This window comes from Lontra canadensis, unplaced genomic scaffold (assembly GCF_010015895.1).
Source record: "Lontra canadensis isolate GAN:19392208 unplaced genomic scaffold, GSC_riverotter_1.0 scaffold93, whole genome shotgun sequence".
Lineage (NCBI taxonomy): Eukaryota > Metazoa > Chordata > Mammalia > Carnivora > Mustelidae > Lontra > Lontra canadensis.
In genome coordinates this window covers 1-25,924 of record NW_022631087.1, presented here as the reverse complement: position 1 = coordinate 25,924, position 25,924 = coordinate 1, and the positions used below count along the sequence as shown (strand labels likewise).

At 42.2% G+C, this 25,924-nt stretch overlaps 1 protein-coding gene across 2 annotated transcripts; it reads right to left on the bottom strand.

The window, feature by feature from the left end:
• Window positions 1–206: 206 nt before the first annotated feature.
• Window positions 207–23,383, bottom strand: TDG (thymine DNA glycosylase). 2 transcript variants are annotated; one of them, XM_032836495.1, is made up of 10 exons: window positions 23,219–23,383; window positions 10,825–10,967; window positions 8,677–8,918; window positions 7,215–7,284; window positions 5,552–5,687; window positions 5,275–5,357; window positions 5,101–5,195; window positions 1,894–2,065; window positions 1,355–1,480; window positions 207–934 (listed from the first exon to the last, which is right to left on the bottom strand). In XM_032836495.1, the coding sequence occupies exons 1-10, from the start codon at window positions 23,239–23,241 to the stop codon at window positions 804–806; spliced, it is 1,221 nt and encodes a 406-aa protein (XP_032692386.1). In that variant the 5' UTR covers window positions 23,242–23,383; the 3' UTR covers window positions 207–803. The 2 variants fall into 2 exon arrangements, with proteins under 2 accessions (XP_032692386.1, XP_032692385.1); XM_032836494.1 differs by lacking the exon at window positions 23,219–23,383 and adding an exon at window positions 11,228–11,861 and having other exon boundaries at window positions 208–934.
• Window positions 23,384–25,924: the final 2,541 nt, after the last annotated feature.

Here is a 25,924-nt window from a genome sequence, read left to right as displayed (position 1 = left end):
AGATGTTGTAAGAGAAATTCAGTTCCTTCCCTATCAAATGTATGTCACTCAAGTAAAACACAGAGGAAGGAACAAACTTAAAAAAGGTCTACTGCATTCTCTGGAATTTAGCATCCCAGCTCAACAGTTTCTACCTACACTAGAGGATTAACACCCAGCGAGAGGAGGCCGCGGCCAGGCTGCAGGTCCCCGTCAGAGAAGGCCCGGCCAGCCTTGCTGCTGGAGGCTGCACTTTGCGTTTCCCCTGCTGGGCATCTCTCACAGACGCTCCCCACTGGTGAGGCCAAGAGGTGTGAACGTGACTACGCTTCAGGGAGCCCATCAAACGCCGCTAAAAACTACCAAATGAGACTCCACTGTGGGTTGACTTCATATACAAAAAAGAACACATCTGCCTCTTTACCAGGGGTAATTATTACTAGCATGCCCTTCTTAGGCATAAAAGGAATCATGGGTATCTCAGTTTATGCACAGTTAATAATCAAGTATAAATATTCAGACTGTTTCATTTTAAAATTACAGATTAAAAGTGACTCCCCAAGGAGAATCAGTTTCTTCATAAACGAAGTATAGTTTATAAAAAGCTGGAATGATGGTTAATTCAAATACAAAAACTCATACACAAAAAACCCCTACCTTTTCCTTCCCAACTTACTTAGGTTCATACAGTTGATTCTATCACGCAACTGTACTATCCTCCCATCAGAGAGCAAAGTACTAATAAAATGCCTCAGTGAGCCAAGTGAGGGCCACTTCTTGACGACAGAATGGTGGCACTGAGGCAGAGCTGAGAAGTGCCACTCTTAAGCACAGCTTCCTTCTTCCTGTTCTGGCGTCCCACAATGATTATTAAAGGAAGGAATCTGGTCTGTAAATGACTGGGTCATCCACTGCCCATTTGGAAAGTCACCGAAAGTTGATTCTGCACTGTCAGCTGCCAGGAGAGAAAAGAATGTTAGTGATCTTTTCTTTTACCTAAAAATGTTATAGGATTCAATCAGGAGGTCTGAGCAGTCCAGCGAAGGGGAACTGCTATTAAAATAGTTACACAGGCTTCTTGACTACAACCAACAATCTCTGTTCTCTCGGCAGACACAGGACTGAGGAAGCCTCACGGTTATTCACGGAGGGAATGCGATTAGGACGACTCAGTGACTCAGAGACAATGTGCTGTACATGCGCGTGGCGGAACGTCAGCTCACCAGCACATTTCCTCTACTGGCCACTGAAAAGATTTTCATAGTCCCATTTCTAAGCTTCAATAATTCATTCTCTTAAAGAAATACCCATCCCCTTCCCCAGTCCTGACAAAACCAAGCGTTGGGAAGGAACATACACACGGACGGAAACATACCTAGCCCCCTGGAGGAGAAGCTGCAGGGGTCGCCAGCGCATGGATTTTCTGTATAAGCACCGCCATACGCTGCTTCATAACCTGGGTCGTATTTTTCTTCCTTAACAGCCATCTTCTTCGCATCCTCTGCGAGGAGAGTAAAAGGGCTTTAAAACGGATTTTGTACAATGGTCCTGAAACTAGCTTTATTCAGAAGTCATCATGAACAAATCTCTTTCTAGGTCACGTATCCTAAGATGTATCTTTCACTATCATCTTTTGAACTCTTTATAACATATACTAAATTAACTCATAGGAACTGTAAAAGCCTAGTAGATTTTAATTTCAGGTGGCGACGATGTTTCCTGTATCCTCAGCATCTGCAGGAGTCCCCACAACAGACTTTAGTAAACGGAGATTTTTAATAGTGATCAGTGTCTACTGTCAGAGCACTGACCGCAAATGTAACTTTTCTTTTCTTCTGCTTTTAAATCCACAACATGCTTCCTGTAATGTACAGATCCACGAGACGAATAAGTGGGGTGCAGAAGGGAACACACCTTGGGCCAGCTGCAGATCAAATGTATATTGCACCTCTTGAACGTCTGTGTTTCGTTCAATGCCTTTCAACTGATCTCTCAAGTCTTTGAGCTTAATGTAGTAATGAACTTTGTCCTGGGCTCGAGGAAACTGAGCACATCTCGCACTGGATGACGGCATAACGTAGCAGAGCTAGAATTATAAAATTATATAGTTACATAAATCTTACAAGTCTACTGAATCTAGTCATATAGAGATGAAAACATTTATCTTTTTCTGGGTTAATAACGATGCTTACCACATATTAATATATGCAAACTCAATAAATGTGGTTGTGGTTGAGTTCAAATTTGTAAAATTTACTTATCTTTAAGTCAATAAATAAAAAATGAGGCATCTGCCCCACATTCATTTATCAATTACCAGTCTTGTCTTTTTAACAGTAAACATATGGTTCACAGCTCTAAAAGTACAAAAGGGCACAAAAGTATATAATGGAAGTTTTCCCTCCCAATCCTGTCTCTATTCACCTAGTTCTCTTCTCAGGGCAATCAAAGTTGCTGGTTTCAGAGGTGTAGCCTATGAATACACAATCAAATGTGTCTAATAGATGTACTCTCCCGCATCCTTCTTAAAACACACGTGAATGGTAACATGCTCTCTATTCCCTTTCTTTTTGACTCAACAGTGTATTCAGAGATAATTCTGTACCAGATATCTGTATTAGAGTAAAAAGATGTTCTTTTTTATAGCTATGTAGTACTTGCATATTTATTTAACCAGTCCCCATCTGTGGGCACTTAGGTTGTTCCCAGTCTTTTTTTTTTTTAAGATTTTATTTATTTATTTGAGAGAGAGAGAGCATGAGAGGGGAGAAGGTCACAGGGAGAAGCAGACTCCCCGTGGAGCTGGGAGCCTGATGCAGGACTTGATCCCGGGACTCCAGGATCATGACCTGAGCCGAAGGCAGTTGCTTAACCAAGTGAGCCACCCAGGCGTGCCGTTTCCAGTCTTTTGTTATTACAAGCTATAGTGAAAAACCTTGTATATATTTAATTTTGAGTATGTGTGAGCTTATCTGCTGGATAAATTCATAGAAGTAGAATGACATAGGAGAAAGGCATTTGCATTTATCACTTGGGATGGCAACTGTCCTTCACAGATTACAAAATATATAATAATATACATCACATATATTTCAAAGAGAGAGGCTGCTGGGCTATGGAATTTCCAGTTGCAATTTCTTGCAATTTTTATACTGGCCTCCATAACATTATAAAAAACAAATTATTTCTTTTGTTTTGTTCAGGAAGCATTTAGAAACTCCTGACTCATAAAGATATGTAGGTGCAAATGCTACCGGGTTTTGTAATAGCACATTTTCCCATCCCAAGTTATTCTTCAATTAAAATGATCCAGGGGGTGGGCGCCTGGGTGGCTCAGTTGGTTAAGTGTCTTGGGCTCGGGTCATAATCTCAGGGTTCTGGGACTGAGTCCCACATCAGGCTTCCTGCTCAGGAGGGAGTTTGCTTCTTCCTCTGCCCCTCCCCCTCCTCATGCTTGTGTGCTCTCTCATTCTCTCTCCCCTGTCTGAAATAAATGAAATATAAAATAAAATAAAATAAAATAAAATAAAATAAAATAAAATGATCCAGAGGGGCACCTGGGCGGCTCAGTCAGTTAAGCACCTTTAGCTCAGGTCATGATCCTGGAGTCCTGGGATGGAGCCCCAAGTTGGGCTCCCTGCGGAGCGGAAAGTCTGCTTCTGGCCTCCACCTGCCCTACCCTGCTTGCACTTGTGCTCTCAAGTAAATAAAATCTTAAAAAAAGAGATCCAGAAATTTGAAAAAGTAGTTTTTTGTTTCAAAGCTGAATCACTAACATCATCAATAACTGTATTTCATACCAAAGAAAAAATTATAGAAGATACAAGTACTCCCAGCTCATCGTAAGACCTAAAACTACCTGTCGTGATAAGATTCAAGTTCACTATATATATATAGTATTGCACTATTACGGTCACATATATCCAAGAGATGTACCTGAGTCTTATCTGGCTCTTAAGGGACAATAATGCAGTAATTTATTGAAAGCAGTGGACTCCTTTACAATTTTACCAAAGTAGACAAGTGTAAGCCTCAGTTTAAAGAAAGACCAGGGCTACCACCTACTTTATCAATCACATATTTATAACAAGTTAAAAACAGAAGAAATTTAAAGGAGACGTTCAAACGTATGGAAGTGGCAGAAACTTCACTCTGAGGTCTCCGCAAAAACCTGTCGGCACATTGGCTTCACCATCATTTAAAATACTGTCTAGAACACATGGGTCCGTGCACGAATGTTGTTTTTTTCAAAGTTATAAACAAAACTTAAAACTACATTTAAGCAGTGATCTTTGAACCAAATGTCTGCAGAAGTGCTATATAGAAAAATGACAGAGTTTGAAAACCACTGTTACTTCATGACACCTTCAGGGACAAGACCAGAGTTAACAGCATCATGTGTCAGTCGGACTGGCGGAATGTCTATCTGCAGCTAGACTGTATACTGTTTATATGGCTCTAAAATGAAACTGGGCTAAGATATACAAGCAGGGGGTGATGAGCAGTTTCGCTAATCGGGAGCATGTCTTTATTTACATATTTGTTTCATACCGAATAAGGGCTAACCTACTTGAATTTGGTTAAGAATATGCCACTAGGGGCGCCTGGGTGGCTCAGGGGGTTAAAGCCTCTGCCTTTGGCTCAGGTTGTGGTCCCGGGTCCTGGAATGGAGCCCTGCATCGGGCTCTCTGCTCAGCAGGGAGCCTGCTTCCCCGTCTCTCTCTGCCTGCCTCTCTGCCTGCTTGTGATCTCTCTCTCTCTCTCTCTCTCTCGCTGTCAAATAAATAAATAAAAATCTTAAAAAAAAAAAAAGAATATGCCACTAAATAGACTTTGAATGTACATTAGCTAGCTCCTTCTAACATTTTAACCAAATAACATCAGTAAGACATTTTATATGACGAACATTTCTTTTTTTTTTTTTTTTAAATAACGGCACCTGAGTTAATTTGCAGCTATTAGTTTGAGTTGATATAAAACTATTACTCAACGAAATCCAGTGCTTTTTTTTTTCTTTCCCCATGGCATCAATTACAATGGATAGGACAAATAAAAAAGGGAAGTTAGCTAGAAAAAAAATTCTTATTTAGCTGATTTACAAATGTAATTTTAAGGACTTACGGTTTCTGTGTCTGGGATCTTATGGGGTTGAAGTCCAAATTCTAAGTTTTTAACCTTAACTCCAAAAACTTCTTTACTAAAAATTTCATAAATACCTAAAATGAAATACAAACATATTTACATTGCCCATAATGTTAGCAAAGAAAAAAGATAAAATTTAAAAGTAAATCTTACATTTTCCATTAAACACTGCTATTCGTGGCTGATATTTCTGTAATTTCTGCACTAGAATACGTCCTCCTTCACGAAATTCTTTACTAAAATTGAATTAAAAAGTAGTCAAGATACAATATGGCAATATTTATAATATCCTAAATTCAGATAGCTGTGAATAAAAGACTGATTTATGCTACATGTTAAGCTCAGCTTCAACTAGGTAAATATAGTATTCCTAGAGTACATGACGCAACTGCACGGTCAGGTTCCAACCTATAAAAATAAATGTAATTACCTGGAAAGATCTTTGCTGCCTGGTGTTGTCCTTTCCACCATATTGGTAAATCCAATACCATATTTCCCTGGTAAAGTGTGGTCATCCATATGGTTCAGCTGGACCTCACTCAGGCCGGACATAAACAGACACTTCCCTGTGAAAATAAGACTTGAGTTTATTTCCATATAGATCAGAGGTTTTTGCCCCATGAATCGATGTGGTAGTCTACATTTTATCCTGAAATTACCAAAAATAAATAAATAAATGAAATTAAATTAAATAAAAGATTTAGGGTATTTTAAAAAATTATAGGTCAAATACCATATCAAGCAATTACTATGTGCAAAACCCTCTGCATGGATCATCTCATTTAATGATCATAACTGTCTTATGAGGTCTTAATTACTATTTTTATCTCCTTTTCACAGTTAAGGTAAATGGCTGTCGGAAATACAGAGCTAGTCAGTGTAGGAAACTCTGAAACGGTTTGTTTTCCTTTCTAGTAACTGCCCCCTGTGCCCCGGAATAACTTAAACAAATAAATATACACCAAGAGACCCGGAACATTCAAACACCCTGACAGTGGAAGAAATGGAAGTTCAAACTTTTATAGAAATTTTTTTAAAATAATGGAGATAGTATGTCTTTAGCTCCAAAAACACGTTACTGTACTTTTTTGTCTTAAATGTTTTTAATGTTACTCTAAGATAACGGACTAGTATTTCCTGAGGAACTACTGCATGCCTTTTTCTATTGGGCGGTGTTAGGTAAGCGGACTTACATAGAAGGTAACAGTAATTATACTTGGTTTTAAAGCTCACTCTACAAGTATGAGGCTCTTTAATATTATACACTGCTAGATATAAAGTATCTGTAGAGAATGTCTCCAATCACAAAGTTTCTTAACTATTACAATTTGATTGCCAGTGATCAACACATTTCATCTCTCCTGGAAATAGGATAAGCAGAAATCTGGAAAGGTCAGTATCTGTCTGCATGGGCACAATGAGGTACTATTGTTACTATCACTGCAGATATCAAGTAAAAAAGAAAATGCAATTAAAAATGCAGTAAAATGCCTATAAAACTATTAGCAAAACAAAAGAGGAAGTACTGCTTTCCTTGTCCCTCCACTCTCTTACACCAAAGTGTGAACAAAAAAACACCAAAAAGTTTCAAAACACTTATTTTTGTGTACACATGCACAGAAAAGATGTATGTATTTTTATGAACAATCTCTCTTAAAAAACACAATTTGGGGACGCCTGGGTGGCTCAGTTGGTTAAACGGCTGCCTTCGGCTCAGGTCGTGATCCTAGTGTCCTGGGATCGAGTCCCACATCGGGCTCCTTGCTCAGCAGGAAGCCTGCTTCTCCCTCTGCCTCTGCCTGCCACTCTGTCTGGTGGTTCAGTGGGTTAAAGCCTCTGCCTTTGGCTCAGGTCATGATCCCAGAACCCTGGGATCGAGCCCCGCATCGGGCTCTCTGCTCAACAGGGAGTCTGCTTCCCCCTCTCTCTCTGCCTGCCTCTCTGCCTACTTGTGATCCCTACCTGTTAAATAAATAAATAAAATCTTTAAAACAAACAAAAAACCCACACAATTTAGTTTAACCCCCACCCCAAACTATTAACAGAGATACCTAGTTTAAAAGTAAAATAATTTAAAAGAACTAATTACTTACAAAAATGGTTTCCAGGTCCAGGGTAATGATGCCCTTTGTAAGCTGCCATTAGTCCTGGGTTTATGCCAATCTACAAGAAATGTTTATACAGCAAGTCTTAAAAAGTAGGGCTTCTGTGGAGGAGTGGTGGACAAAACTGAGTTTATTAAAATAAAAACTTAATCCAGTATTATAAGCAATATTGTTTATCAAGTACCTAGTCTTGATCTGAACAAAGTACTATTTCTTTTTCTTTTTCTTCTTTTTTTAAAGTAAGCTCCACACCTACTGAGCCACCCAGGCACCCCCAAAGTATTCCTCTTTTAAGAAAGCATTCCCTTTTACAAGTGCTGCTGTTGTGTTTAAAAACCAGTCCTGCGGGGCGCCTAAGAGACTCAGCTGGTTAAGCATCCAGGACTTTGGCTGAGGTCCTGATCTCAGGGTCTTTGAGATGGACCCTGTGTCAGGCTCCGCCCTGGGTGTGGAGCCTGCTTGGAATTCTCTCTTTCCCTCTCCCTCTGCTGCTTCCCCTACCAAAGGCCACTTGCTCTTGCCTGTGCTGTCTCTCTCTCTCTCTCTCTCTAAAAGAATGACCAAACAAAATAAAAACCAGCTGGGGGAAAAAATAGTAGAAACAGAGCTATAAATACAGAGAACAAACTGGTGGTGGCCAGAGGCAGGGGGATGGGCAAAATGGGTGAAGGGGAGCGGGAGGTACAGCAGAGGGAGGACAGCTGACGGGACTGTAATAGTGTCTGGTGACCGATGGCAGCTACACTTGCTGTGTGCACTCTGTAGTGTACAAACCAGTCAAATCACATGTTGTATGCCTGAAACCATGTAACGCTGTGTCAACTCTACTTTGACACAAAGGAAAGAGAATACAATAAATTTAAAAAATGAAGACCAGTTTGACTCCTTCCTATCTCCAGGCCCCCACAGCTGCCCATCTGGGCTGGAAAGAGAGGTGCTGGAGCAGCCCATCAGGTGAGTCCAGCTCCAGCCACAGACTGCTTCTCCATTTCCAGCAAGCAGCTTACGGTACCCACATCAGCAACAGCTGTCTGCACGCTGTTTCTGATAGTTACTGAGAAAAACCAAAGCTCAGAATCAGTATTCTCATTTATAGAGAACTCACAGGTATCATGCCATCGAAGCGAGCCACATGGATTATTTTATCTAAATGCAGCCCTGGGAGAGAGGTACTAACATCACCCCTGCTTCACCAGTAAGGAAACTGGTGACTAGGAAGGTTAAGGTTTGTCCAAGGTCATACTGATATGGCAGGATAGGAAACTGGACAGCCCCACTCTGGAGCCCATCCTCTTAAACACACCCGTATAACACAACCTCACGAAGGAGAATTCAAAAGGATTCTCCGAAATGGTTCTTCTCAACAAAATGCTATTGGCAAGAATAGAAGTTAGGCAAAGTTAATCCACCAACACTATTTATAAAACCACATGAGGATCAAAATCCTTACAATCACAATGTCCAGGTTGAAGGTCAAAATGTCTGGGAGGGTCTTGGTTAGAAGTTCAGCTTCTGAAACACCATTAAAACGGTCTACTTTTCTTTTCACTTTAAATGTATCTGTAATTTTTTCTTGCTTTTCTTTTGATTTTGTGGACTTCCCAGATTTTTTGGCCTCAGCAGGCTTTTTGGGTTCTACTGGTTTTTTTGGTTCCGTTGCTCTGGGTTTTCTTTTCCTTCCTTTTGGAGTCTCTGAAACACAGTAATATCCAATGTAGATGTAGATGCAGAAAAATGTAACTTATGAACATTCGGCAGCTTTTCCAGAAAAGTCACCCTGGCAACTCTCTACTTTTCCATCTCCCAGCTTCAGGCTCTTCTGAACTATCCGCCCCTTCCTTGCCCCTGGGACTGGGTTCAAGCAGCTCACGCCCCACCCTCTTTAAATAAATAACAAATAAAATAAATAAAATAAATAAATAAAATAAATAAAACAAACAAATTAAAAAAAAATAATAGATAAAATAAAATAACCCTCTTTCTTCTGTTAGCTGTTCTTAGGATAAAATGTCCATAATAACTATAGATTGATTTTCCACATTCTCTTACCTGTCATCAGGGATACAAAGCAATTAAGCTATTTTATAGGAATTCTAAATGTAAATACATAAATAGTTGAATAAACAAATGAAAAAAATAAGTGGAAAAAGCGGGAGGAAGAGAAGCATTTTAACTCAACTTCTCCAGAATTTCCAGCAATACAAAGCCTCAAATAGCTTGTGGACTTGCTTTAGAGATTACGAGTGTATGTTCTGTTCCACACACAGCCAAAGAGGTGGATTTAGAGGTGCTGAGGATGAAAACACTGCAGTGAAAGTGTTTTTCAAAAGGCAAGAGCACGATCTATCTTAGGACGTAAAGCAGTCTCAATCTCAGCACTACTAACATCTGAGGTTGAGTGGTTTGGGGTTCTGGGGGGCTGTACTGTATTTACAGAATGTTTAACAGCACCTTGGCCTCTACACATTGGATGCCAGAAGCAGCTGTCAGTCATTACAATCCAAGTTGTCTCTGCACAATGCCTCATGCAGGGTGGGGGTGGGAGGAGGCTTGGTCAAAAATCACTGACCTAAAGTTGCCCACAGAAAGGCTTGGTTTTCTTACTCTTAATTCTTTAACATCTCTCTTAATTTCTTGGGCCCCCTCCCCCACTCTACTACTATTTGGCGGTTCCCTAATGCAGCCATGCATCACTCTTCCCTCTACTTCACTCTGATTTAGCCACTCCCTACGCCAAGGGATCTACTTTGCAGCAAGAGGAGAGTCAAGGCCAGAGGTATCTCCAAGGCAATGGAGTCAGGTGTGTTTCTGGAATCATAAACTGAAACTCTGAGCCCATTTCTCATATAATACTGCTACCCTGGAGAAAACCATTATCTTCTCTCCAACCTCTCAGGTCCTCCTCATTTCATCCTCAGATTTTTTGGTCTTGAATGCACTTTTTGCCTCCAAATTCTGCCAAACTCCCTAATATCCACTCTATCTTCTACAATATTTCTGGGCTTTTAGAATGTCAGTCTACGTAAGTCACCCTCTGCTTACATTCTCTCAAAGCTCCCTACTGCCTTAGGACATAATATACATTCTTCAGGTTACAAGCCTCATCACTTACTATTTTTTGGCTAAATACCAGAAGCCAATGACACAGAATCACTACTTTCCAACAGTCATGCTTCTTCACATCTGTGCTTTTGCAGACACCATTCCCTAAGTCTGGAATTTCCCCAGCCCATTTCTCCTGGGGAGAAAGTCTCCTCACCCCTGGCTTCCAGAGCTCGGGGAAGCTACCTCTGAGCCTCAGTCAGAGTTAGGAGTCAACCCTGTGAGCTCTCACAGCATCTTGTGCCCCTCTGCACCCTTGTGTCCTGAAGTATAACGCGTGTTTACTTATTATTTTCTCCTAACAGATTATGAGGTATTTGACGAGAGGATCCAAGTTCTTTTCTTCCCTCAAACCTATCACAGTGCCTGGCACATACTTAAAAAGTGGTTAAAAATTTTAACACTAAAATAAAACTAAAATTCATCATTAAATCCTTTTTTACATAAATTAGCTCATCCCACAGCTAATTTTCTATGCTGCCCTGATGAAAACTACCTTGTACAGGTTCCTGAGCAGGAGCGGGGTCTGGAACTTCTGCCGGCATGTGCTGTTCGCTCACCATGGCCCCGTCAGGAGCTCCAGCCATCATGTGTTGAAATGGGAACGTATAAAAAGCTTGAGTTTGCTGAAGGGAATAGCTGAAGGAACAATAATATAAAATATGACAGTCAAGTTACCCAACTAGAAGTTTAACCAATCAGTAGTAAAAAAAACTTCAGGATCCGAACACTTCGTAAATCAGACTGTAATATTTGGAGTTGACAACAGGGGCAAAGGGAGAAGGAATATCTGTTCCCATACGCGCACATTCACCCAATTTCTACTTTGTGCCTGCTAGCCAAACATTAATTAACTCTCCCACTGTTTAATGACAAGGTGTGTCATCAGTAAAACTTACCAGTCCTGTCAAGTCAGCCTCTGCTTTCTCTGAAATGAGATCATGGGAATTTTATAGCAGAGTAACTTAAAAGGCAGAGCAGTTCATACAGGATTAAAGTGTCCATAAAAATAATTTGTGTCTCTATCTTCAGATTTAATCCTTTTGTCACAAAGATCCCCTCCAATTTAACCCTCACCCAGCTTTACCGATACACCATTGACATAAAACTTTGTATGAAGTAAAGTCATATCATGTGTTGATTTGATACATGCATTACAAATGATTACTAACACAGTCTTAGCTAATATCTGCATCATGTCAAGCAATTACCATTTCTTTTTTGCAAAGAGAACACTGAAGATCTGCTCTCTTAGCAACTTTCAAGGATACAGTATAGTATTATTAGCTATAATTACCATGATGTACATTAGATTCCCAGATCTTGGTAATTTTTTTACTCTTCAACCAACATCTCCTCATTCCTGCCTTCCCTCCAGTCTAACTTAAGGTTCTCTATTGGTTTATCTGCCTGCTTAATGACTTATTCATTGGACCTTTTTTATTAAATTGTTGCTGGGTTTTTGCCAATAGTTTAGGACTAGAAATGGATATTCTGTACATATCTGTGAATTTATGGAAAAAAACACTTTAAGTCTCTTTTCTGAACATTTTTCAGACTTTGTTCCAAACAGTCGGTTCAATATAAGGAACACAGGCCTTCACAGAAAACAAATGCCAAAAAAGTACTTTTAATGACTATAAGCCATTATCTCAAACTGTTGCCCCTCAGCACAAGGCCAGAGAAGTAAACACACATTTTGTGAAACTCAAGCTACAGCTGATGCCATTAAATACACAATGGGAAGGAGAACACTAGGAATTAAAATGGGTAAGTATCGTTTACCATTTGGAGAGAAAAGTCATGTTCTCTGTGGTGAACTACTCACTTATTAGTCACAGAGAAAGAAAAGTGGAAGCTCAGAAAGCAGAGACTGAAAAGGCAAGCTAGTACAATCTAAATGGGTGAAATTTATAGTATATAATTTGTTTCTTAATAAAATGGCTGTAATAAGTTTAAATGGTGAAGGCAGGCACAGGGTAAGAGACTACTGGGGCAGCTGGGCTAGGGTGCGGGGTGCTCAGAGACATGCAGGGGCCAAACCCCGTGGACAAATCACTGGAGAGGAATTTTAGCTTCAAGCTATCTTTAAGGGGAAGCTGCTAAAGAAAAGGTTAAGCATTAGAAAGATATTTCACTACATCTTAAATTTTATTTTTTTAGATATATTGCTTTCAATTATGTAAAAAAAAAAACAGACACAGCAATGCAGTAAACTTTAGTACATTAACGTGAGAAAACTCTATGCAGGAAAATTATATTTACTGATATTTGTAAAAGCACAGAAAATGTTTAATGTAGACTTTAAAGTAGAAAAGAACATAAGACAGTACTGTAACCTAAGGCTGCACATCAGGAAACTATGTAGACAAGTCCCTGAAGCTCAAATATGAAAAAGGAAGAGAAGTGCTTAAATCGTGCTTGGTACAAAGTAAAATGTACCCCCCCCTTTTCTTTAATAATAGTCATAGCTCTTTTTGACAAATTGTAAAAACATTAGTTCGGTGTTGACATAAATACTGTAATGAAGGCGTGGATACTGCTAGGTTACATCACGAGATCTTGTTTAGTGACCCTTTGGAAATGCCAGTAAGATGAACTGTAAATTCTGATTGTGGCCAGAAGCAGTTTCCTAAGATGTGAGCTGCCCTGTTCAGCTGGAATGTATAAAAGTAAAGACATATGGTGACAAAAAGTGAGCAGCCAGAAGAATGCACAATGTCTGTTCTTAGTCTGTCACACCAAAGGGAGGGCAACCTTCTACCCTCTCCCTTGTTTCTTGCTACCACTCTCAAGAGTCTCACAGATGTGTCCCATTTCGAGCACCTCACAAAGTCCAAACTTGAAATACTTAATTTAGGAAAACACTACATTACAAAAGGATCCTGAATTTTAAAAAATAAATTTCTAAAACCTGGTTCCTTTTCCATATTTAGGGGTCATTAAATTCTGAAGCTCAGAATCTGAAAATTAAAACTTTAGAAATCAGTTGGCTAAAAAAAAGTGAAAAGGAAGAAAAAAAATCTGAAGTTTGATTTTACAGATATAGATCAATTTTGAAAGAAACTGAGAAACTTATCATTAATATCAGTATGTCCCTTAATCTTTCTAAGAATGATTCCTGGTAACTTCACAGTAAGTTAAATTAGAAACAGAAAATAAATAAATAAGAAATAAAAAATAAAGCTATGAAAAATATGATGTATAAGTTCTAAGGTAATACACTATCTTTGAGTGGTTGAGTATCTTTGAGTCTCAACAGCTTCCTCACAGAACAAAAGGAAAGACTGCATCACAGCATTCTTATTATTTGGCAGAAGCAAGCAATACATCTGTACAAAAACCTTCAAGAACTTCAAAGCTAGAAAACTAGAGTTCTGGATAATTTAATTGTCTATTATCCAGTAATAGTTTTATCTGTAAGCAGCATAAACCTGTTTAACCGTAATCTGAAAATACTTAATACATTTGTTGTATTTATATATGATTGCCACTTGATTAACTCAGAATTGTTCAAAAGTTAGGAAGCATCATTTTCTCTGTGTGAGGGACGGCAACAGAAGAGCACCTGGTCAAGTCACTCATCCTCTCAGGACCATGAAAATGATTTCTACATATAGAAACAACGTACAGAAAACCGGACCAAATCTGTCTGGACTCCGAACTGACCCCAAAGAGTTTTTATTTTCTGTACTCCTTCATATCAAATTTCTAAGCATGAGGGATGATCTTATTTCCTTTGCTCACTTTTCTTCCCTACCATTTGTCCCCACACCTTCTGTCACCCCTCCTTTGCCTGCACCTAATGCCCCCTCCTTTCCCAGCCTCCATTCACACCCCCTTCTCTTGACCATCAGTGCTCAAAGCACTCATCTTTATAGCCATCTGAAGTTGATACACTGTGTACTTCCCTGACAAACTGCATATTTCCTGACAGTCTTTCTCAAAACACACACACAGAGGACCGAGGAATCCAGTTAATTCAGGTTTTGCTGTACTTGAAAAACTCTCAAATTTTCTCTAAAACAAACTCCAACTTCTTTAATCCTTTGTTATTTTCCACTATTAAAAAAAATATATTATTTATTTATTTATTTGACAGAGAGAGATCACAAGTAGGCAGAGAGGCAGGCAGAGAGAGAGAGAAGAGGAAGCAGGTTCCCTGCGGAGCAGAGAGCCCAATGCGGGACTCGATCCCAGGACCCTGAGATCATGAGCTGAGATGAAGGCAGAGGCTTAACCCACTGAGCCACCCAGGCGCCCCTCCACTATTTTTTTTTTTAAGACTTTATTTATCTGACACAGAGAGAGAGAGCACACAAGCACAAGGAGGGGGAGCAGCAGGCAGAGGGAGAAGCAGACCCCCTGCTGAGCAAGGAGCCCGACATGGGGCTCGATCCCAGGGATCAAGACCTGAGCTGAAGGCAGACACTTAACCAACTGAGCTACCCAGGTGCCCCATTTTCCACTATTTTAAAGATTTCTGTTGCTCTTTTCTAAATACATTTGTCTTAGTCCCTTGGGCTGATATAATAAAATACCATAAACTGGGTGGCTTATGAAAAACAATTTTTAGGGGCACCTGGGTGGCTCATTCGGTTAAGGGACCTTCTCTTGGTTTCAGCTCAGGTCATGATCTCAGGGTCATGAGATCCAGCCCTGTGTTGGGCTCTGCAATGGGCATGGAGCCTGTTTGGGATTCTCTCTCTCACTCCCTCTGTCCCTCCCCTACTTTCTCTCTCTCTAAAAAAACAAAAACAAAAACAAAAAGCATTTTTTACTTACTACACTTCGGGAGGCTGGAAAGTCCAAGCTCAAGGCACCGGCAGATTTACTGTCTGTTGAGGGTCTGCTTCCTGTATATATGGGTTCCCTTCTCACTACATCCTTACAGAATAGAAGAGGTAAGAGGGGTCTCTCTGGGACCTCTTTTATAAGGGCCCTAATCCCATTCAGGAGGGCTAGTTTTCAATATACGAATTTTGAAAGGACAATCTATAGCAGTATTTTATTATTTTCATTTAAATCATCATATACAACACTGAATAATTACAAAATAACAATCAATGTTAAATAATCCAAATGCCCAACTAAAGGGAACTAGTTATATAAACCATGATCAAATACCATCGTAACTATTTAAAGTCTACATTTAACACTGCAAAGCAGAAGGCAGCCCTCTCGGGTCCCCTCCCTCTTTGGGGGAGAGCTCTGTACTATCACTTTGCCATCGCTCAATAAACCTTGCTTTGCCGCCCACCTCTCTGCCTGGTCTACCTCTTTGTTCTTCAAAGCGGCGGGACCTAGAACTGTGGGCACAGACGGAGAAAACAATTCTGTGACATTTATGGGGGCTCGTCTGGGATGTCCACCACTGTTAAGGACAACTAACTGTGAGTAGTGGGCAGCAAGCCTCTCTCTCTTTCTCCCAATTTTGTTTGTTGAAACAATGTGCACCTGTCAGCCATGTAAGAGCCATTAGCATGGTTGCTATTCTCAAGTCTTGGGTGGCAGGCTCTCTCGGCTCCTTCCCAACGGATCCCCCAACAGAAGCTGGGAACGTTGGTTTGGTAAGGACTCCAAACTCCTTTCGGGGCAGGTCACTGGATGGAAGGGGCCTAGGAAAAACCTAGCAGCAGCTGAAGGGCCTGATCAAGGCTACCCTGTGGTGGTCCTCAGAGGGAGCTGGTTCCTTACTTGCCCATCCCGGCATCTAGAGCGAAACTCCCCTACTACTGTTTTCTTGGCTGATTCCTCTCCTAAGAGAACGAGTGGGAAAGCCCAGGATGGTCCCCCCCACGTTCTTTGGTGAGTGGTTCAGGTGGCCTCCAAGGGATCTCACTGCCAATTCCCTGTTACGACCAGAAACAGTCTCCTGTTTCTGACCCCTCCTATCCTGGGCATTACTAGGACACCCCTCGAATTGGCTATACCACATCTGTGAAGGAATGGCCAAGCAGGGCAAAAAACTAAGATCTAAGGGATCTCCCAACTTTTCCACTCCACAGGGGTTATCTGAGGTGGATTTCCTCTCCCTGGATGCCCCATATCTTGTCCCTCCATATGACTATGCCGCACAAAACAATTCTACTTAAAGAAGTCTAGTGTATCCATTAACTTCTAAGGGAATCTTAATGGTAGGGAAACCAGGGTCCCTCTAAGGAGGTAAGACAAGTCTGGGTAAGCATGACCACCTTCACAGAGAGAACAGGGGCTCTGGCTGTCAGTTGCAGGAGCACCTAGGGCCCACACACCAGGAAAAGATGAGAAGGAACTGAGGTGAGAGACGCCTTTTCCTCTCTTCTGAAGTCTTCCTGATCAACTGTTAAGAAACTGAAGCGATGCATTTTCCTCTCTTCTTGCACATGGGTAATTCCCTGACCAGACCCTTATTCCTTTAGAGTCCCTTCCTGGAATTATAGGCTAAAGGAAGAGTATCAGACCTGTAAATCACTCAATATCATTTACTTGGATACCTTCCTGGTTTGCACTGGACAAAGACAACTCCTTTCTTTTGTTCTGGGGCACGGCCACAATACAAGTGGGAGGATGAGACATGGCCCCCTGAGGACCACGTTTTCCTGGTTTTAAATGGGAAAAAGGCAGCTCATTTTCTTTTGTTTTGATCTCAGCAATGTAAGATTAATCCCAGTCTCCTGGCTACTTTCTACCAGACCTCCTTGACCACTCCAGCTGGGCACCTGGGGGGTGGGACTGGAACAAAGGAATACCACAACCACACCAAAAGTAGATAGGCCAACAGAGTCTGTAGGGGAATCTCACCCCTGGCTCCATCCTTCGTAAGGTAAGATCAGGCCCTCTTATCTGTCCTGCCCTGTCCTGGAACCCCTTTTGGTGCTTGAGGTCTTTACCCTCTGCAAGAACAGTAGTGCTTGAAGGGGGACCAAGGGAAGGTGCTGCTACGGACCTGAGATGAAGGGGGACCTCAAAGTTTTCTGAAGTTGGATGTAATGTTTCTGTTAAATCAGACCCTCTCTGAAGCAGAAAAACATGAGGTTCTGAAAGATACAGGGATCAAGGGATGGGAGAGCCCATGGGTGGCTTCAGATTCCAACTGGAGCCCAGGCTCTACCTCAAGACCCCAACTGGGATCCTCTCAAGACTAGAATTAGGATCTTAACAATCCCCTTGGAAACTGGCACTGCTATTACTTTCAAGCCTGCATCCTAGAGGGACTGAGCAATACATGGGGGCTTCTCCCTCATTCATTTCCTGGGTTAATGGCTATAACTGGAGCCAACTGTGGTCAGTCTACCTCAGGACGGAGACTTTAAGGAACATTCCCAAGCAGCTGCTGAAACTGCCTTTGTTTCAGGGAAATCCCTGACTTCTCCGGCCTGACATGGACGGCATATTTCCACTTCAGTGGGAAAAACATGGTGTCTGCTCATGTGTCCAAGCTGAGGAGGGGTAGAACCTGGAATGATTCTACCTAGGTTTGCTGAAGGAGAAATAAACTCATATTAAAATGTTGGTTCTCAAAGTTTATGGTAATTATTAAGAAACTTTTGCTTGGATAACAAATGGGATTACATCTAGGTCTTTTCCAAATAGGATAAAGTGCTAAAGCATTGATTACCAGACAGGTTTGTGCTTTTAAAGAATATTTAAGGGTCTGTTGGTGTAAAAAAAAAAAAAAAAAAAAAATGGTGATTAATCTTCTCTGTCTCAAAGTTTTCATGGGCAATTGTTAAGGTAGCTTTCAAAGTGACTAGGAAAGGATATCTGGGTCTATTGGTAAATTAACTATCAACCCAAACTCACGAAGAAAAACCTATAGTTTTCTCAGATTAAGAGAGGCTCTCATTAAATACACAGCTGTCTCCCCCCGGTTCTCCTGAGGCCAAGATCATTCTTAAAGCCCAGATATTCCAGGGAAAAAAATGCAAAAGTTGGCTGTTGGCTCCGAGGGGACCCTAGAAGAGCTCTAACAGTTGTTAGGGGGTCTTTTACAGTGGGACCAAGAGAAGAGTGAGGAACAGAAACTAAAGAGAAGTCTGAGGCTTTGGTCGCAGCCTTGTAGGCCGTTGCCAGCTTGGCTGCCCAAGGCTCTGGCACCAAATGCCATCTCTGTGGCCGCCTGGGACACTGGAAGTGAGAATGCCCTCATGGCAAAAACCACTGCCCTGTAACCACTTGTGCAGGGGGGCACTGGAAATCTTATGGCCCTCGGGACTTCAGTCCTGAGCAAAGGCTCAGGTGGCCAGTGCTCTGACTGGGACTGATGGGGCCTGGGGCTCCACGTGGTGGCTCCTCCAAAACAGCTCCCCAGAGGGAACCCAGAGCCTCAGGTAATTCTGGAAATGGAAAACCAGTCAGTTTCCTTCTTGATACTGGAGCTACCTTTTCTGTTCTACTCGCCAACCTGGGTCAATTGTTCAACTGCAGTGTCGTCATTAAGGGCATCACTGGGCGACCCATATGCCAGATTTTTTTCTCACCCTCTGGGACGTACCGGGCGGGGGGGATCTAACATCCTCTCACTCTTAATGCCTGAGAGCCCTACACTTCCCTTAGGTAGATATATTAGGTCCCATATTGATAACCCCTGGGCAGACTAGCAATTGACTCCCCTAAATAGAGGCTGATATTAATCCCCAGATCTGGGCAACTCAGGCTGAGGTGGGTCAGGCTTTAACACCAGGGCCCATTCCCACACACCTCACGGACCCCACAACTCCCCCTTGTCAGAAAGGTTTTTTGGGGCCTAACAGGACACTGTCGCTCGTGGATACCAGGAATAAAAGGGAAAAAATAGGAAAAAAATCGTGCCCCCCTCTAAATTTGAAGCCTGGATTCACCATTCCAAAGTCAAATCCTGGTCCCCAATGGGGCCTAACAACAAGGAACTGAAATCCCTCCATGAACCCAGAGAGAACCTCAAAGTAGTCTTGAGGTAAGTCTTCTTAAATGCTACTTTCCCCATACCCCATCAAAATCATAATCCTTATTGCATTCCTTTCGCCCACCCTCTCCCCACAGTATGTGGGGGTTCACTAAACTCCAAATGGGGGTTCAGATGGAACCTCACATGGAAGTCAAACCAGGTATCTACAGGGACCCCTTGATAGAACAGAACCAGAGGAACCCTGACTGTTGCTCCATCCAACGCCCCTGATGAGCAGGAAGTAGCTACAACTGGTCGTCACCCTTCTTCCCCAACAGCAGTTAGGGTTACCACTCCAGAGTGGGGGGAATTATGGACAGTTGGAAGGCAGGCAGGCAGGGACAACCCCCCCCCCCCACCAAGAGGAAACCACCTTTAAAGGGTTTTTACACCAACCCAGATAGAGCCATTCACCCTTTCTTTCCCACGTGATAAGTAGATGACAAAATCTGATTGGGTGACAGGTGCAGGGAGGGTTAATCTGGTTAAAACAGTGTGCCCACAAGCCATAAAAACTGCAAGACTTAGAAATTCGGGTGACAACCCTCCCAGGTCCCCTCCCTCCCTGGGAGATTTGTACCATCACTTTGCTATCTCTCAGTAACCCTTGCTTTGCTGCCCACCACCACCACCACCACCAAAAAAAATACTGCAAAGCAGAAGTGTGTGTATTCACCATGCATTACTGCGTACATGCTGTACACAATCTATCGGAAACTATAAACATGACGATTTAGAACAAGCCAGATCCTCAATTCATCCAACTATTCTTCATACAGTATGATTCCAAACTTCTTCACCATTTTCTCATTTCCTGGTGCTCGGAATCAAACAAATTAAAAATGCTTCAGATAGAGCCTCATCATAACCTGCAACTGAGCAGGGCTATCGACTTCCTCATTCTGGAGTCCTACTGCAGACTCCACATTAGCTTTACGGGCACCCACGTTATACTGCTGATTCATACGGAGTTTATCATCAATGAAAACTGCCCTTTTCTCACCTCTCCCTTGTATCGCTGATTTTTCAGCACCTAAGCACAGGATTGTGGCTCTTTTGGTAAAAAAGGATTCACCACTGCAGTCATTAGGATTGATCTGGATTGACTATCAATTCCATAAGCCTCTCCCAGAGCTGGGTCATTCACAGATTATATCAGCACCTTGAGGCTGTTAAATTGTTGAAAAGAACAAGTTGGGGTAGAATTACATGTTATACCAGTATAGACCTCTCTTCAGCCTCCCCTTGATAATTTCAGCAGTAAACTGGTTTTGAGTTCACCTAACTGGACCGCCATCAGTCCATCTTCATCTTGCCCAGAGAAGTGGTATATGGCACAGTTGTTAGGGAGGCAGACTTTGAGCCACATTGCCTGGGTTCAAATTTCAGCTCTGCCATTTACTACCTCAAGTTCCTTAACCTCTTTGTCTCAGTTTCCACATCTGTAAAATGGCAATAGTTGTACCTAATTCACTAGTTATGAGGATTAAATTAGTTAACACACGTAAGACACTTAAAACTGCATAGTATATAGTAATTTTGCTCTAATAATAAAGATAGTGGGAGATGATTACATACTTTAGGTACCCCCTGTCATCACCCTCCTAAAGCTATCTAGTTCAGTATCATTATCCAAAAGGGAGTGAACCTAGCTTGGTATGTCCTACTTTTTTCCTGAAATTATACCGTAGCCTAGTGGTCACTGGTTCCTTTTAAATATGCTCAATAACCACTGAGAAGTAAAAATTTTATTTAGGATCGAAGTCAATAAATTAGAGGGCTCTATCTTTGGAAGAAATAGGGACCCACGTGTTTATTTTCAGGCTTCAGGCCCCTCTCCTGTTGTCTACAACTCTTAAAGATTGGCTGTAATCTAGCCTCTCAATTGAAATATAACTTATGTGGCCAGGAAATATGAGTTCTCTTAGAGCAGTGACCATTCTCTTAAATGCCCTCATTGATCTTGTCCCTTAAAGACATTCATTCTGCCATTCCCCGTCTATAATCATTTTCCTTTATCATTGAGATTTTTAAAAAGCCCAAAATTAGAACCAAGTATTTGTTTTCTGTTATCTGCTAATATCCAGTGGACTAGGCAGAAAACCAAAACATTTCTCACCCTTGTTGTCAATACCTAACTAAAAAAGTTCTTGGTTCCTTTAACGTTTCTAGAAAGAATGATTTCATTTGAAGGTTACTCTTCCCAGTGTGTATTTTCAGTGGTTGGTATCACATTTTTCCAGTCATTTTTGATTTGACATCCTACTTTCCATTTTTAGTAAATCTTCTTTTCATGCTGGAGCTCATTAGAAACATAGTATCCTCTTCCTCCTTTTTTCCTCTCTGGTTAGCCTTTAAATATTTGTTATGCTACTACAATTATTTTTTTTTAAGAGTCCATATTAATGGAATTTTCTTTGAAATTTGTTTTGAAACTAGTCTTCCAAAGAAAGAAGTAAATTCATTATACCCAGTATTCCATTCTACTCCCTGATTAGCATGAAGTCAAGAGTGACAAAAACCCAATTTCTCAGGATTATCTGGAGCCCCAGTCGTTTCAGAATACCCAACAATAAAGCCCTTACACTACTAACACAAAATTCTCTTTATTTCCTGAGGTTGAAAACTTTGTTGTAAGTTAAAATTTAAAATGGTCTATAACCCTGTGGATGAAGTTAAAACAGAATATAAGTCAATTTTGGGGTAAACTTTGTATCAGAGACCCATGACTTTGCTGGGAGACACTGAGCAAGGTCTTCTAATGTGTAATTCATTTGATGGTAGACCTCACCCAGGTTTCAATTTTGATCTGAAGTAAGATCACAGAAGTAGGAGTGAGTTCCACAAGTTCTGGTGAATTCTTTAAATGTATAAAGTTCTTCTGGGAAGGAAGTGCAGTATTTTGTCTGGATTTGACAAGCAAAGGCAGGATAAAGCCCACACTTTATCTACGTATACCTTTCCTAAACTCTAAAGATTATTTTGGTCATCTATTCCCTTCTACATAACAGATTCACAGCATGTGAGAACCAGATACCAGGGATGCCCTATTTTACAGACACGACCAGACACAGAGAAAGGAAGTGTCTTGCCTGAGTTCAGGACCCATTAGCCACGGAGAGTCAGGAAAACTCATTAGGTCAAAAAGAATTTTTTTCCAATGTAAGTCATCACTTTTTTCTTTTTAAAGGCCCTGTTACCCTTGGAGCGCCTGGGTGGCTCAGTGGGTTAAGCCTCTGCCTTCGGCTCAGGTCATGGTCTCAGGGTCCTGGGATCGAGCCCCACATCCGGCTCTCTGCTCAGCGGGGAGCCTGCTTCCCTGTCTCTCTCTGCCTGCTTCTCTGCCTACTTGTGATTTCTCTATCAAATAAATTAAAAAAAAGGAAAAAATTAAAAAAAAAAAGACCCTGTTACCCCAATTATTTTTTCAAGTAGATTCTGAGGTTCGTTCCCAAGATCACCAGAAAACACAGATGACTTCTTGGGAGTGTTAGTCACAGCCCAGAATTCAAGAGTCCCAGTCCGGTAGTGTTATCTACCTTGTGGCCCCTCACGCGGCTTGTAAAAACCTATGGGGGGAAAAGCCACAATAAATCTACTAACTCTAAGATAAAAACTCCAGCAGCGATACATGCGATACCCCCTCTTTACAGGTCTCCGCATAAGGGACGGTGGAGGGAAACGCGGACGACAGCAACTGAAGGGAAGTGTTAACTGGAAACTGCTAGCTGCTTACTACCGCGTTTGAAAGCCGGCTGGAAGCCGGAAAGGCCGGAAGAAGCGCTCAGGTGCTAGAGGGCCACTTCCGAGCGGCGGGGGGGAGGAACGACTGGCCCGAGTGGGCCAGCGGTGCGCACGCGCAGCCCCGGCCTTTGTACTCGGGCCGCGGCTTTTAAAGACCCCTGCGTGCGTGCGCGCGCCCGCCGGCCAGCCCCGCCGCGAGGGGCGCGGGGGGAGGGGCGGCGCTCCGCCCCGGCCTTACCTGCCCGCGTTCTCCGCTTCCATTCCCTGCTGCCGTTCTTGCTGGCGGCTGCTCCTGGCGGGCAAGCGAACTACTGGTCTCCGTAGGAGCGCGGCGTACCGATGGCTGTACGACGATAACCAGAGGCTGGACACGATTGCCGGCAGAACTCGGACAGCGGCAGGCGCTCAAGCTCCTCCCCCGAGCTTCTAGTCACCGCCCCCTCCACCTCCGAGCTCCTACCCCCCCCCCCACCTTCGCTTGGCGCTTCCGTCCACTCGAAGCCAAATCCTACAGCCCGTGGTCGTCACGTGACACAGACAGCCCAATCATGTTCGCTTCCCTCTCGTTGGTTCTCCTGCTCGCCGCTTGGCCTTTCGGGAAGGGTGGAGGACAAAAAGGGTGGGGTAAGGGGGCGCTCTGCTAACGTAAGCTTTTGTCCGCTGGGACTCTTCGGTGGTGGGAGGTTTGCGAGGTGAGAGGGTGATACATTTTCGGGTGCTGTGGGGTGGGACGGTTATGCATATCAGTCTTCTCCAGAGCAGTTCACGTCAGTTTTTTCTCGATGAAAAAGTATTTTGCGTTAATTATCAGGTATCGATTATCAAGAGTGATTTTGGGCGAATAAGAGACGTCGCAGTCAGAAAACTGGGGAGTTGAGGTCACGGTGCCTTCTTGGGCCTCAGTGTCCTCCTCTGTAAAATGAGGGTGACTGTAAAACTGCTTTGTAAAATGTAAAGCGTTACATGAACCACTGTCTGCTTTAATTTGTGTATGTAAAAATAATAATTTTTCAGGTGTATGGTAGATGCCATTTAAGCACCATGGCTCCCTTATTATCTTACAGACTAGCCGCTCTGTTTTATGTCTCAGTGGCTCTTAGAGCTAGTTTTTGTTTCATTAGTGTTCAAGTTGTCACTGCTGTTTCACAAGGACTTCATTAGATCACCCTTCTGGAGGGGCGCCTGGGTGGCTCAGTCAGTTAAGTGTCTGCCTGATGTTGAGGTCATGGTCCCAGGGTCCTGGGATGGAGCCCTGGCTCCCCTCCCTGCTCAGAGAGCAGTCCGCTTCTCCCCCTGCTCCCGCCTCTGCTCATGTATCTCTCTCTGTCTCTCAAATAAGTAAGCAAGTAAATAAATAAACTCTTAATGGAGATAGGCTTTTCTGTTTTTCTGTTTTGCATAATGAAAAACATGGATGCTGTATTAATTTTTCCCAGTTAGGCTGCAATAACAAAACAAACAAAATCTTGTTACTGGAGCGCTAGGTGCAAGAGCACCTGGCTCCGGGAGTCCCAGAGAGACCAGATTTGGTCACATATCACTGACAAAATCCAAAGGCAGAGAGAGAAATGGTGGTGAAACAATTTATTTCAGTGAAGTCAACACTAGGAAGACAGACTAAGTCCCAACGACTGTATCCAAACCGCTGAAAATACTTCTAGGTTTATATAGGGAGAATGTGGAACAAAGGTGTGTGGGTAGGTGTAGGTGGGCCATAAAGGTCGGGTTGATCGTTGTCCCTAGGTCAGTTACGCTCGGTGTTGCTGGCATCAGGGTAGTCCCTATTGCTTGAGGAGTACTTTTGGTTCCCAACATGGGATGCATTACCTGCTGAGTCTTTAGCTGAGTTAAGAGATAAACTGGAAAGAAAATTTTAGTCATTTAGAAAATACAAACCGTGGTCAGAATGGAGGTAGTTGAAGGGCTCTTTCAGTCTCTGGTTTACAGCAACCAAGGTTTATTTCTCACTAATGTAACATGGACTGGGAACGACTATCGCTCCGTGCTTCATGTGTCTTCTTTCTGGGATCCAGGAAAGGGCTTCTGTGAGTAAATACAGAATGACTAATTTGTCTTATATCCATTGCTGAAATGAAACTTCCAATATTTTTCAACTTTTCACAACTTTTATGGATGCTCTGTCCATTAGTAGGTACTGCTCAGAACCTGACTCATGGTGGGTGTTCGGTGAATATTTGTTGAATGAATGAGTGAACACAGCCCATTCTCTCGCTCTCTTTCTCTGTTTTTTCTAACCACTGAGGACCAGAGCCCAGAAAAATTTCCTGTAATATTTTATTTATTGATTTGAGAGAGAGAGCATGTGCATGAGTGTGAGGAGGGCGGGGGAAGGGCAGAGAAAGAGGGAGAGAGAATCTCAAGCAGACTCCCTTTAGTGTGGAGCCTGATGTGGGGCTGGCAGGCAGGGCCAGTTTCATGGGGGCGTGACCTGTTGCACGCCAAAAGTATCCATAAAAGAGGAAATTAAAAATTGGACTTTGTTAAAATTAGAAGGTTCTGCTCTTCAAAAGGTTATTAAAAATTAAAGACAAGGTATACACTGGGAGAAAATATTTGCAGATCATAATCTATCTGATAAAAGATCCGTAATATATAGATGATTAAAATAATAAAAACCAATAAAAATGATGAAAGATTGAACAGATACTTCACCAAAGAAAATACGAGCATATAACAGTATTCTCAACATCATTAGTCATTAGACACCATTACAAACCTACCAGAGTGCCTAATATGAGAAAGACTAACCAGACTAGGTATTGGAAGAGGATGGAGAGGAACTGGAAGTCTCAAAACTGCTGCTGGGAATTTGAACTGCATACCTACACTGGGAAATAGCTTGGTAATTTCTTAAATTATACACCTATCTACTACATGCTGCAGCCATTCAACTCCTAGGAAAGTATTCAATAGAAACGGAAGC